This window comes from Xyrauchen texanus, chromosome 28, assembly GCF_025860055.1.
Source record: "Xyrauchen texanus isolate HMW12.3.18 chromosome 28, RBS_HiC_50CHRs, whole genome shotgun sequence".
Classification (NCBI taxonomy): Eukaryota; Metazoa; Chordata; class Actinopteri; order Cypriniformes; family Catostomidae; genus Xyrauchen; species Xyrauchen texanus.
The window spans coordinates 1,294,666-1,307,736 of record NC_068303.1 but is presented as its reverse complement, the minus strand read 5'-3'; the positions used below and the strand labels follow the sequence as shown (position 1 = coordinate 1,307,736).

General features: G+C 43.6%; 1 protein-coding gene across 2 annotated transcripts in view; it reads left to right on the top strand.

Moving 5' to 3' along the window:
* The window catches only part of LOC127621874 (serine/threonine-protein phosphatase 2A 56 kDa regulatory subunit gamma isoform-like), a 50,979-nt gene that overhangs the window by 3,009 nt on the left and 34,899 nt on the right, over nt 1-13,071 (top strand). Inside the window, exons 3-4 of one of the 2 annotated variants that reach the window (XM_052095657.1) lie at nt 4,681-4,757; nt 6,309-6,471. Coding sequence is in view for 1 of the 2 variants with exons in the window: in XM_052095656.1 (XP_051951616.1) it covers nt 6,309-6,471 (163 nt within the window). In the remaining variant the exon portion in view is untranslated. The remainder of the gene's footprint in view (nt 1-4,680; nt 4,758-6,308; nt 6,472-13,071) is intronic. The other variant, XM_052095656.1, reaches the window with a different exon arrangement.

Genomic DNA, 13,071 nt, shown 5'->3' with positions numbered 1-13,071 from the left:
TTTATGAGGAATGCAAAAGGAGAATTTTGGAAGACTCTTCACGCTGCTCTTTTCCAAATAATGACAGTTCACAGTGGTTGAACCAATTGTGGATTTTGCAGATACCGATAATCAAGGTGGCGGTAAAGGCCGATAACCGGTAATTTAGCTATTTTTATAAAGCGATTTGTAGATTAAAACATTTCTTAGTCTTTCCTTACTTTGAATGGCACAGACATTGAGGCTACAAGAGTCCAATTTCGTATAATCCCAAACTCAATCCCAATTTGGTTACGATTTGGTGCATAATACGGGACTTTTAACTATAGACAAGCCCGAAATACACTAGGGACTTGATTCTGTTATGCACGAAATAGTATTTACCAAATGATGGTTTTAATAGCCTATATATTAAGCAGATAAAGAGTTTTGTTTATATATATATATATATATATATTATATATATATATACAGTATATATATATATATATATATATATATATATATATATATATATATATATATATATATATATATGTGGAGGCAGGGGCGTGGCCGAGCTGCCGTTGTTGTTATTTATATTAAAAAACCTTGAGTTGTTTTGAATGTGAGCTGTACCGTTGCACATTGAAGTGAACGTGTGTGCACTGAATAAAAGAGACTGTGTTGGAATCTGCGTCTCATGCTTCCTCATTCCCTGGTGATGAAACCCAGGAGTGAGGGAGCCATCATGGAGTCCTCGCCGCTGGTTGACATTATCTTGACACTTGCTGGCATCCACCAGACATAATACCAGGCCCTCCTGGAGCTTCATATCGAACAGGAGCAACGATTCGAAGCACTCGTGCAAGCCCAGGCAGAGGACTGGTGGGCGTTCTAGAGCTTACTGCCGCAGGGGGGTACTCCAGCAATGACACTGGCTGCGGGACCCCCACCTCAGATCACCCTGGCCAAGATGGGCCCCCGGAATGACCCCGAAGTGTTTGTGGAGTGGTACGAGCGGGCCACTGTTGTGTTGGGAAATTTGAGAATTCGCCTGCTCATTTGCCTTCGCCCAGCAGTTCCGGGATGCCTGCCAGAGGTGGTTGCTAGCAGAGGGCCATAACGATGGGGGGATTGTCAACTTGGTGGTACTGCAACAGTTAATTGACCGGCTGCCAAAATAAAACACAGAGTGGGTCCATTGCCACCGCCCGGCTGGCTGAGGACCACTTGATGGCATATCTGGGAGATGGCCAAGCCTTTTCTCTCTCTGTCCCTCTTTGGGTACACCACGTAGGGTGAAGGTGAGGTGTGTGCATAGGGACATTCACAAATACCCTTTAGTACTTCTATTAAATTTCAGAGGCAAAAACATTGAATTGAGGTGGCGGATATTCCTCGTCTCATCCATCCGGAGTGGTCCTGCAATAAAGTGCAATGGTGTGTGGTGTGTGACTCGCTAGCTAGGAAGGCGGAGCCAGGGCCATCTACGTCAGCTCCACGTCAGCTCCATGTCAGTAAGACGTAAGGGAGGGGGAAGTATCAGCTTCCCTGGCCCTTAGAGGATTCCCTGCTGGGGTTTTCCTCTGGAGCGGATGCAAGAGGAGACCCTTAGGCACGCCTTGATGGTCAATGCCTCTGGCCAGATGTTGCACTCGATGTTGCACTCGTGATTGATGGTCAATGCCTCTGGCCAGATGTTGCACTCGAATATCCGTATTTTTCAAGTATTAAAGATCGGCTGTATCGAGTGATGCTGGATGCTCAGACAAAGGAAGATACATCCCAATGCGGCTTGCCGTTAATGTCAGCTGGTGAATCCGCCAGCCACCCCCAAGAGTGCCATTGCAGCCCCTTCCGTTGATTGAGATCCCTTTTGAAAGAATTGGTATGGACCTCGTCTAAGGCATTAGCGCGGATGGCACACGAGCATCGCTTTGTGTTAGTTCCCGGTGGACTATGCAATGCGATACCCGGAAGCAGCGCCTCAGCACAAGATCTCAGCACTTAGTGTTGTGGTGGCACTCTTCAAAATAATGTCCCAAGTGTGGATTCTGAAAGAAATCCTCATTGATAAGGGCATGACGTTTAGGTCATGTACACTATGCAAACTGTACAAATTATAGGGGATTTAATCGATTGGGACCAGCGGGATACCTCCCTCAAACGGATGGCTTGGTCGAACTATTTAATCAGACACTAAAGAATAGGATTCATAAATTTGTGCATGAAGATGCTCGAAATTGGGACAAGTGGCTCGAGCCCCTATTATTTGCAGTAGGAGAGGTCCCTCAAGCCACCACGTGGTTCTCCCAAGTTGAGTTATTGTACGGGCGTCGACCATGCGGCGTGCTCGATGTCCTATGGGAAAATTGGGAGGAGGGACCTTCAAACAGCAAAAAGTTATATGTTCTTGACCTTAGAGGAGAACTCCACACATTGGGGCAGTTAACACAGGAGAATCTGCTCCAACCTCAAGCACGTCAAAGCCAGCTGTATAATAGAGGTACTCGGCTAGGGGACTTTACACTGGGAGATAAAGTCCTTGTATTACTTCCCACATCGAGATCTAAATTACTCGCCAAGTGGCAAGGGCCCTTTGAGATTAAGCATATGGATAGAGGTGGAGCATATCAGATTCAGCACCTCAAACTCCTAAAACTATGGAGAGAGACGGTGGTTCTGGAGAGGGAAGAACTCAGTCCAGAGGTGAACTTAAAAATCACCTATCGTTTCACCCCGGTCGCTTGCGGAGACCACCTCTCACCGTCTCAAGTCGCAGAGTGAATAAAAGAGACTTTCCTGTGTTGAAAATTCCTCATTCCATGGAACTCAGGATTTTGCTACAATGTATATCACCAGATAATATTTATCGATAAGGAATCAAAAAACAACTATCTGTAACTATCGGCAGAGAAGTACCGATTAATCGGTAAAACCGATATATACCATTAGTTAATCTGTCAAAATACCATACAAATTATCCTAAAAGTAATCCATGAGGCTTTTGTGCTATATTCTGACTTTTTGGAAATGATACGATAACTTTTTTTGACAAACTGGTCTAAATTTAAGTTGTTATTCACTTAAAATCAGTCTTGTATGTACTACATTTATGATTACATTTACACTTAGTCATTTAGCAGACACTTTTATCCAAAAGACTTACAAATGAGGATAATAGCAAGCAATTTGTCATACAAAGTTCAACAACATCTACAGTGTTGAGCTGCCAAGCTCTCAAGATGGCTGGAGTACTAAAGGTGCTAGTGCAGAAGAAAGAGACATAAGTATTTTTATTTTTGTGTACAGTATGTTAAGTTCAATTGTAAGTGCAATTAGTGGGTATTTGTTACGGGCTCGTGGAAAAAATGTGTTTTCAGCTGGTTCTTAAATGTTGAGATGGTATCAGCAAATTGTGTGAAGGTTGGAAGCTCATTCCACCACAGTGGAACAGAGAAAGTAAAAGATTGTGAAATAGACTTTGGGATGGGGCTACCTGGTGCCGCTCGTTCGTAGATCACAGAGAGCAAGTTAGAGCATTGACCTGAAGAAGTGAGTGGTGCGGTTCCATTGGCTGTCCTGAAGGTCAGAGTCAAAGCCTTAAATTTGATGCGGGCAGCTACAGGTAGCCAGTGGAGTGAAATCAAGAGTGGGATGACATGAGCCCTTTTTGGCTGATTGAAGACCAGACACTCTGCTGTATTCTGGACCATCTGCATTGGGATAATTGTGTTAGCTGAAAGGCCAGCCAACAGAGCATTGGAGTAGTCCAGTCTAGAAATGACAAGAGCTTGGACCAGGAGCTGTGCAGCATATTCAGACAGGAATGGTCTGATTTTCCTGATGTTGTAGAGTGTGAATCTGCAAGACCGGGCAGTTAATGAGATGTGGGCATTTAAAATTAAGCTGGTCATCTACCACCACTCCCAGGTTCCGAGCTGTTCTGGTTGGTGTTAGTGAAGTTGAACCAAGATGAATAGTGAGCTTGTGATCAACAGATGGGTTGGCTGGGATCACGAGGAGTTCTGTCTTGGCAAGGTTGAGCTGAAGGTGGCATTTCTTCATTAAGGCCAAAATGTCAGAGAGACGGGCAGAGATATGAGCTGAGACCGTAGGGTCGTCAGGCTGGAACGACAGGTAGAGCTGCCTGTCATCTGCGTAGCAGTGGTAGGAAAAGCCATGTGCCTTAATAATCGTTCCGAGTGATGTTGTGTATATCGAGAATAAGAGGGGTCTAAACACTGATCCTTGAGGAACACCAGTGGTCAGCTGGTGTGACTTGGACACCTCTGCTCTCCAGGAGACCTTGAAAGGCCTGCCAATGAGGTATGATTCAATCCATCCAAGCATAGTTCCTGTAATGCCCAGGACAGAGAGGATGGAAAAGGAGAATCTTATTATTCACTGTGTCGAAATAATAAGGTCTGGTCTGTAGTTGTTGACTACTGTCAGGTTATGTGTTGTTTTTTGAGCAGTGGGGTTACTCGAGCCTGCTTTAATGTATTGGGAAAGTTTTCTGTTGTGAGAGATGTGTTGATAATATGTGTGAGTGTGCGGAAGATTGATGGAGAGGCAGCTTGTATAAGATGAGAGGGGATAGGGTCAAGTGGACAGGTGGTAGGCACTTTGGAGACCTGGCGGAAAAATTGGAGTAAAGCGATTGATACTTGCACAAGTCCGTAGGGTGTTTTGACTTGTGCCACTTTCTCTCCACAGCCCTCAGCTCGGTGCGGTGTTCACGAAGTGTCTCCGACAGCCAGGGGCTGGAGAGTGTGGCATGTGCTGGCTTGGAGGTAAGAGGGCAAACACTATTAAGACAAGTTAATGTTGAGCAAAGAGCATTTGTAACTTCATTTAAATCAAGTGAAGATAAATGGTTAGGCGCAGGAAGGGATGCGGAGAATATGGAAGAAAGGAGAGTGAGAGAAAACTGGATCAAGAAATGGTCAGAGATATGTATCAAGGGAATTAGTGGTCATACAATTACGTGTAAGGATGAGATCTAGCTGTTTCCCAGCTCTGTGAGTTACATTTACATTTATGCATTTGGCAGACGCTTTTATCCAAAGTGGCTTACAGAGCCCTTATTACAGGGACAATCCCCGCAGAGCAACCTGGAGTTAAGTGCCTTGCTCAAGGACACAATGGTGGTGGCTGTGAGGATTGAATCAGCGACCTTCTGATTACCAGTTTACCAGTTATGTGGTTTAGACCACTACACCACCATCACAAGTTGCATGGTGTCCAATCTTGTAAGGTTAAAGGAGTTCAGAAGAGCTAGCAAGTTAGCTGCTTGAGTTTTGTCCAGGTGGATGTTAAAGTCCCCAAGGACCGCCAGCGTAGTGCCATCCTCAGGGAATGAGGACAACAATACATCTAGCTCTTCAGTAAAGTTGCCTAGTTGACCTGGGGGACGATAGATGACCAAAAAGGGAATTTTTGCAGGATTAGTGGCATGATATTCAAACGTTGTCTTATTGCAGATAGATGAGAGCAGAGTGAAATTCCATGTGTTGGAAATGAGCAAATAAGTTCCCCTACCCCACCCAGCTAGACGAGGGGTGTGGGTGAAAGTGAAGTCACTAGAGAGAGTTGAAGTAGTTGTTTCTGCAGATCCAGGTCTCAGTCAGAGACAAAACATCGAGTTTTGACTGACTGGCAAAAGCCGGAAATGAAGTCAGCTTTGTTGACAGCTGACTGGCAGTTCCAGAGTCCAACAGAGATGGAGAGGGGCTGTGGAGAGGCAGTGCTAAGTGACCTTTGGTGTTCTGGAGTGCATAGTCATGAAACAACATTAAAGTACTGTGGCTCAGTTGGTAGAGCTGATCACCTGCTAATCACAGAGTTGACGGTTCGATTTCCGGCCCACAAGACTCCACATGCCGAAGTGTCCTTGGGCAAGACACTGAACCCCAAGTTGCTCCCAATGGCAGGCTAGCCTTGCATGGCAGCTCCACTGTAATTGGTGTGTGAATGGGTGATTGGGACACAGTGTAAAGCGCTTTGGTAACCTCTAAGGTTAAAGAAAAGCGCTATATAAGTGCAGACCATTTACTTAGCATAGTGGCTTGCGCCTTGCCGGCGTCCTTACTTGGTGGTCTCGCACAGGTTGACTCGCAGGTCCTTACCCAAGTGATGCACACCAGGGCTGCAGGCGCTACAGTTGATGATACTTTTATTATACTCAATCAGAACTGTTGTAGTATGAAAAAGAGAAGTTAGCACATGCATTTAAAATAGCTTGAGGGTGAGTAAACAATGATTAAAAACATGATCCTGTATTAAAAATGTAGACTTGTTGTGACTTTCATACTTTGATGTGTCCGGCTGTCTTTTCCCATCAGGGATCCAATAAGAAGGGCAGTAAAAGCGTTCCTCCCATCACGCAGCTGCTGAAGGGGAAACAGTCCGGATCTCAGCCCGCCATTAAAAAAGACAAGAGACAGAGCTCGTCCAGATTCAGCTTGAGCAACAATCGGGAACTCCAGAAACTCCCTGCGTTTAAAGGTGAGATGTAGGATCAGCTGCTAAAGACTCGAAACGAGACAAACAACACATTTAACTTTCATAAAGTGGAGTATTTCAGAGTGAAACTGAATTTTCAACTGGAAATAATGTAGGGCGGGACTTCGTTTAATCTGTAGGGATTTGAATGGATCTTGAAAAGTAAGATGTGTTACTATTGGTTTATATTATTTTGTCCTGCCCAAGTGGCCTAGATTACAGCAGAAAAGGAAAGTAATTTCTAAGGCAGAGGATGTGATTATATTTTGATTAAAATACACTCGAATTTCTAAAAACAATCGTAAATAAATTTACTCTGCCTTACAAAAGCAGATTATTCTGTATTCTGTTGAAAAACTTTGATTTTATTAATCAAATCCTGCTTTTTTTAATTGTTTAGCACTGAGATAATATAATGCATTTAATGCAATCCAATGGATAATGGTGTAATTATTATAAAAAATGATTATAATAACCTGAATGTTGATGCATCATAAATCTCGCCATTTTCAAATAAACTGAACCAGCGCCATTGAATCTTAATATATACCCAATAGATCTGACCAGTTTTGACTGTACTTGTTTTTGGGACTGCTCAAGGCATAGAAGTTGTTATTAGCACATTAAAGATTTAACCTTCGCTAAGTGTCTCAACAACAGTGTTTTGATATTATTTAATATATAGTTTGCATGTGCGCCACGCTTCAAATGTGAGCACTTGAGAGTGGCTCAAACATCCCTTTTTCAGGACACTGTATTTTAAAGATAATTTTGCAAATAAGGGTTTAAACAATGTTTTCCATGCTTGTTCAATGAACCATAAACAATGATTGAACGTGCACCTGTGGAACGGTCGTTAAGACACTAACAGCTGACAGGCGGTAGACAATTAAGATCACAGTTATAAAACACTAAAGAGACTTTTCTACTGACTCCAAAAACACCAAAGAAAGATGCCCAGGGTCCTGCTCATCTGAGTGAATGTGCCTTAGGCATGCTGCATGGAGGCATGAGGACTGCAGATGTGGCCAGGGCAATAAATCGCAATGTCCGTACTGTGACACGCCTGAGACAGGAAGGACAGCTGATCGTCCTCGCAGTGGCAGACCACGTGGAACAACACCTGCACCGGATCGGTACATCTGCGGGACGGGTACAGGATGGCAACAACAACTGCCCGAGTTACACCAGGAACACACAATCCCTCCATCAGTGCTCAGAATGTCCACAATAGTCTGAGAGAGGCTGGACTGAGGGCTTGTGGTCCTGTTGTAAGGCAGGACCTTACCAGACATCACTGGCAACAATGTTGCCTACGGGCACAAACCCACCTTCACTGGACCAGACTGGACTGTCAAAAAGTGCTCTTCACTGACGAGTCGTGGTTTTGTCTCACCAGGGACAATCATCGAAGGAATGAGCGTTACAGCGAGGCCTGTACTCTGGAGCGGGAGCAGTTTGGAGGTGGAGGGTCCGTCATGGTCTGGGGTGGTGTGTCACAGCATCATCGGACTGAGCTTTGAGCTTGTTGTCATTGTAGGCAATCTCAACGCTGTGCGTTAGAGGGAAGACATCCTCCTCCCTCATGTGGTACCCTTCCTGCAGCTCATCCTGTCATGACCCTCATGCATGGCAATGCCACCAGCCATACGGCTCGTTCTGTGCGTCATTTCCTGCAAGACTGGAATGTCAGTGTTCTGCCATGGCCAGCGAAGAGCCGCATCTCAATCCTATTGAGCACGTCTGGGACCTGTTGGATCGGAGGGTGAGGGCCATTCCCCCCAGAAAGCTGCGTACACACTGCCAGTGACTTTGTCGCTGCAGGTCGCCAGTGGATGGGGGTGAAGTCGCTAGTGGGCGTTCCCACTACTGGTTGCCTAGTAACGTTTATAAATGACATTCACGGATGTCATTCCATTGCTGTTGACAGCAAATCGCTTTTCTTGGTGCTAAAAGCAAACATTTTGGAGGGAAAAGACCAAATATAAATGGAATCAATACATAAAATGCTTTATATCAAAGATGAGCAAGAAACAAGGCGTGCTCATTACCATAGCGGCTGTTTATCTGTGGCGAAAACGCAAACGCCGGTCTTTCTGGGTCCATAAAACCATTAAATCTCGGAGTCAGCATGGCGAGTATCACCGGCTGGTGCAAGAGCTGCGGCTGGATATACCATATCCATATCATAGAGCACTGGAAAATTGCTAACAGGAAGAATTAGCCTTTCATCCATCTTTCCGTTACTGCAGGAGCTGAGAGAGAGAGAGAGAGAGGATCACGTGAGCTCTCCCGTCTTCTCTCCTATTGGCTGTTGCTTCCGTTAGTCGCTCTTCATTTGAATAAAGTTGAACTTGTCTCAACTTTGTCGCGTCGCTGGACACGCCCACATCTAGTCGCCAACGGTCGCGACCGCTCGTGTCGCCAGAAGTCGCTGTGCTCTCATAAAAAATGAATGGGATGGAGTCCCATCGCACGATGTCGCTGGCATTGTGTACGCAGCTGAATTGTCCGGGAACTTGCAAGTGCCTTGGTGGAAGTGTGGGGTAACATCTCACAGCAAGAACTGGCAAATCTGGCGCAGTCCATGAGGAGGAGATGCACTGTAGTACTAATGCAACTGGTGCCACCACAGATACTGACTGTTACTTTTGACTTTGATCCCTCTTTGTTCAGGGGCTCATTATTCCATTTCTGTTAGTCACATGTCTTAATTGTTGAATATTTGTATGTTAAGTTTGCTGAAAATAAATGAGTTTATTTAAGCAATATCTCACATCTGTGATGCTCTGTTAATGTGCAGCACTTTGTTTGACAAAAATAACTAATGTTGTATTTTGAATTCTGGTTCTGTATAAAAGTACTTCATGTGATAAAAATAATACAATATAATGTTGAAATGTAATTGTTAAATTGTCATTCAATTAAAGTTTTAAAGAATCCATTTATTTAAACACCATGTTGAGGATAATGTTTAAATAATCTGTTGATATGGAGTTAAAATAAAATTAAAATAAAAACAGGTATTGGACTCTGTATCGGCGAGTACCCAAATTGAAGTATCGGTACTCGTACTTATTCTAAACAAAACATGGTATCGGGACATCCCTAATGTGAAGTAATATACAGTATATGCAGGAGATCATGTTTAATTTGTCTTGTTTACATTCTGAATTCCTGACGCTAATGCGCTAACACGCTAACACACGGCCATAATATGCACCGATTACACTCTGTAATTGTCGTTTATGATGACACTGATACTACTGCGAAGATGGGTGTATAAAAGAGTGTAAATGTGCAGAATAAAGAGGCGTATCTTTGGGCACATGAGAGTGTTTGATTCCTTTGTAGACTAATTAAAAATCACAGGACATGTTTTTGGGAAATGTCTCTATGAGAACGATCGTACAGATGTAGGTACATTTGCACCAGCTCGTTAATAACTGCACGCCGGTGTGTTCATGTGGACTTCTTGAATGACTGAACAACGTAAACAAAATGAGCCGTCGGCCTCAAGATTGGTGGCGCTCCTGGACACACCTACCGATGACGTGGACCAATGGTAGTAAGACGGTGTTAAGCCGCCAGTTAGATGTTTTCCTAAATGTTCGCCCAGGCAAGCTGTTACAACCATGAAACGAACGCAAAAAAAACCAACATATTTTTGGACGGATTTTGTTCTAAATGTCGTCACACCCATGTTGATATTGGGGCCTTAATTCCGTCTTGGTAATCTTTCATCAAAATTAAATGAATTGCACCACCTCTAAAACAACTTGGCATTTTGGCTGAAGTCACCAAGGCCGCACGGGCAATTGGTTAATGTTTAGCGTTGCATAATGCATGCATAATGTTTCACGTTTTTCCCCCAATTTGGAATACCCCTTTCCCAAAGCGCTCTTAAGTCCTCGTGGTGGCGTAGTGACTCGCCTCAATCCGGGTGGCGGAGGACGAATCTCAGTTGCCTCCACGTCCGTCAATCCGCGCATTTTATCACGTGACTTGTTGAGCGTGTTACCTTGGAGACGTAGCACGTGTGGTGGCTTCACGCTATTCTCCACGGCATCCATGCATGACTCACCAAACGCACCACCGAGAGCGAGAACCACATTATAGCAACCACGAGGAGGTTACCCAGGGCTGGATTGCTAATCTGGCATACAGAGCATTTTCCCGGTGGGCCGACGCACTTTTGGGCCGATCAGGAGCGGACTGGCCATTGGGAGCACCGGGCCGGCCGCGAAACGGACTGAATGGCCGGCAGCGATAAGCTGAAGTGAGCCGCCGCGTTGTGCAGAACGGGCCACAAAATGACAGCGCAATATACCGAAGGGGGCAGCGATATGCAGAAAAGGACAGCGACCTTGGTCTTTGCCAACCTGTAGTAATGTATATCTTGGTGCAACCAGCATTGTCAACTCATTTGAATGTCAGTTTGTATGTTAAACATTATCGCTGTCGCCCGTGTCTGCTTTGCACAAATCTCAATTGTCATGTGTTTTCTCAGTTTTACTTCTAGTCCTTTTTGTCCTGGTGATGTGTGGATATTTACTTGCTTTTTATTTGGTCAGACAAAAACAAGATAAATATCTGAAGGGGAAATACTTCATCGTTTACAGGATTGGGCTCTCATGCAACAAAAATGAGGAAGTTAAGGCAAAACATGAGGATTATGGGTTATTTAAATGTTCATTTGTGGATGCATGAGGCCTTGTTCAGTGTAGCTTGCATGAGTTATATTAACCAAACATGTTTGCATAGTGATTAGATTCATAGAGCATCCATGTAATTCTGTATTAAAGGCTTAATTTGTGTTGTCTAATTTATTCATTGGCTTTCTCCTAAACCAGAACTGCATTGATGCATGCTTTTGAAGGGAAGATGATATTTGCTTCATGGCTTTTTAATGCAAACACAGAACCAGTGTTTGTGTTTTACCTGGTCTGGTTAGTACAGGTGTATGGTGTCAGCCCTCCACATTGCACATTGTATTACTCGCATATGTGACCAAATTTCACGCTATGCGACTAAAATATATCTGTTATTAGCCACTGGCTAGTAAATGTTCTAGTAGAGATGGTCTGTGGTCATTTGCAGCATTCTCATACACGTCACTATTCTTGCAAACAGTTTTCATATGACTGAAACAGAGAAGAAAGAGTGAGAACTTTTACATGCATGTGTTTCACGAGACACTTCCACTGCACACCTCTGAATAAACAGCGCGTCGGACATGACCATTGACTGCTTTTCTTTTGTCTGTTCTTAAAAATATAATAAAGTGTGTTTCTTCAAGCACGTGTCTTTGTGTTTAACAGCGTTTTATGTCATGTTTTACTCTGAGATTTCTTGCAGGTCACCCACCATTGTTGCACTAGATGAGCAAACTTACCCTCTAAATGGTTTTTGTTGTTGCTTATTGGTTGCTAGGGTGTTCTGGATGGTTTTTAGTGTTGCTAGCGTGTTATGAATGGTTTTATAGCATGTTGCTTGTTGGTTTCTAGAGTGTAATAGGTGGTTTTTAGCATGTTGCTTGTTGGTTTCTAGAGTGTAATAGGTGGTATTTAGCATGTTGCTAGTTGGTTGTTGGGGTGTTATGGGTGGTTTTTAGTGTTGCTAAGGTATTCTGGATGGTTGGTGTTTTGTGTGGTTTTTATTGTTGCTGGTTGGTTGCTTCGGTGTTCTGGATGTTTTTTTGGAGGGTTGCTACTTGGTTACTAGGGTGTTCTATATGGTTTTTGTTGTTGGTTGCTAGGGTGTTCTAGGGATTTTGTAGTTGGTTGATAGGGTGTTATGGGTGGTTTTTATTGTTGCTAGGGTGTTCTGGATGGTTTTAAGCGTGTTGCTAGTTGGTTGCTACTTGCTAGGGTGTTTTGCATGGTTTTTATTGTTGCATGTTGGTTGCAAGGGTGTTCTAGATGGTTTTTAGTGTGTTGCTAGTTGCTTACTAGGGTGTTCTAGATGGTTTTTGTTGTTGTTTATTGGTTACTAGGGTGTTCTAAATGGTTTCTATTGTTGCTTATTGGTTGCTAGGGTGTTCTAGATGTTTTGTATTGTTGCTAGGGTGTTCTGGATGTTTTTAGTGTGTTGTTAATTGGTTCTTAGGGTGTTCTGGATGGTTTTTAGAGTGTTGCTAGTTGGTTGCTAGTTTATTTTGCATGGTTTTAGTGTTGGTTGTTGGTTGTTGGTTGCAAGGGTGTTCTAGATGTTTTTGTTGTTGCTTGTTGGTTGCTAGGGTGTTCTAGGTGTTTGTGTTGTTTTTATTGTTGATAGGTGGTTGTTAGTGTGTTATGGGTGTTTTGTATTGTTGCTAGTTGGTTTTTAGTGTTGCTAGGGTGTTCAGGATGGTTTTTAGCATGTTGCTAGGGTGTTTGTGTTGTTTTTATTGTTGCTAGGGGGTTCTAGGTGTTTTTTATTGTTGATAGTTGGTTAATAGTGTGTTATGGGTGGTTTTTAGCATGTTGCTAGTTGGTTGTTAGGGTGTTATGGGTGGTTTTTATTGTTGCTAGTTGGTTGTTAGGGTGTTATGGGTGGTTTTTAGTGTTGCTAGGGTGTTCAGGATGGTTTGTAGTGTGTTGCTAGTTGGTTACTAGAGATTTC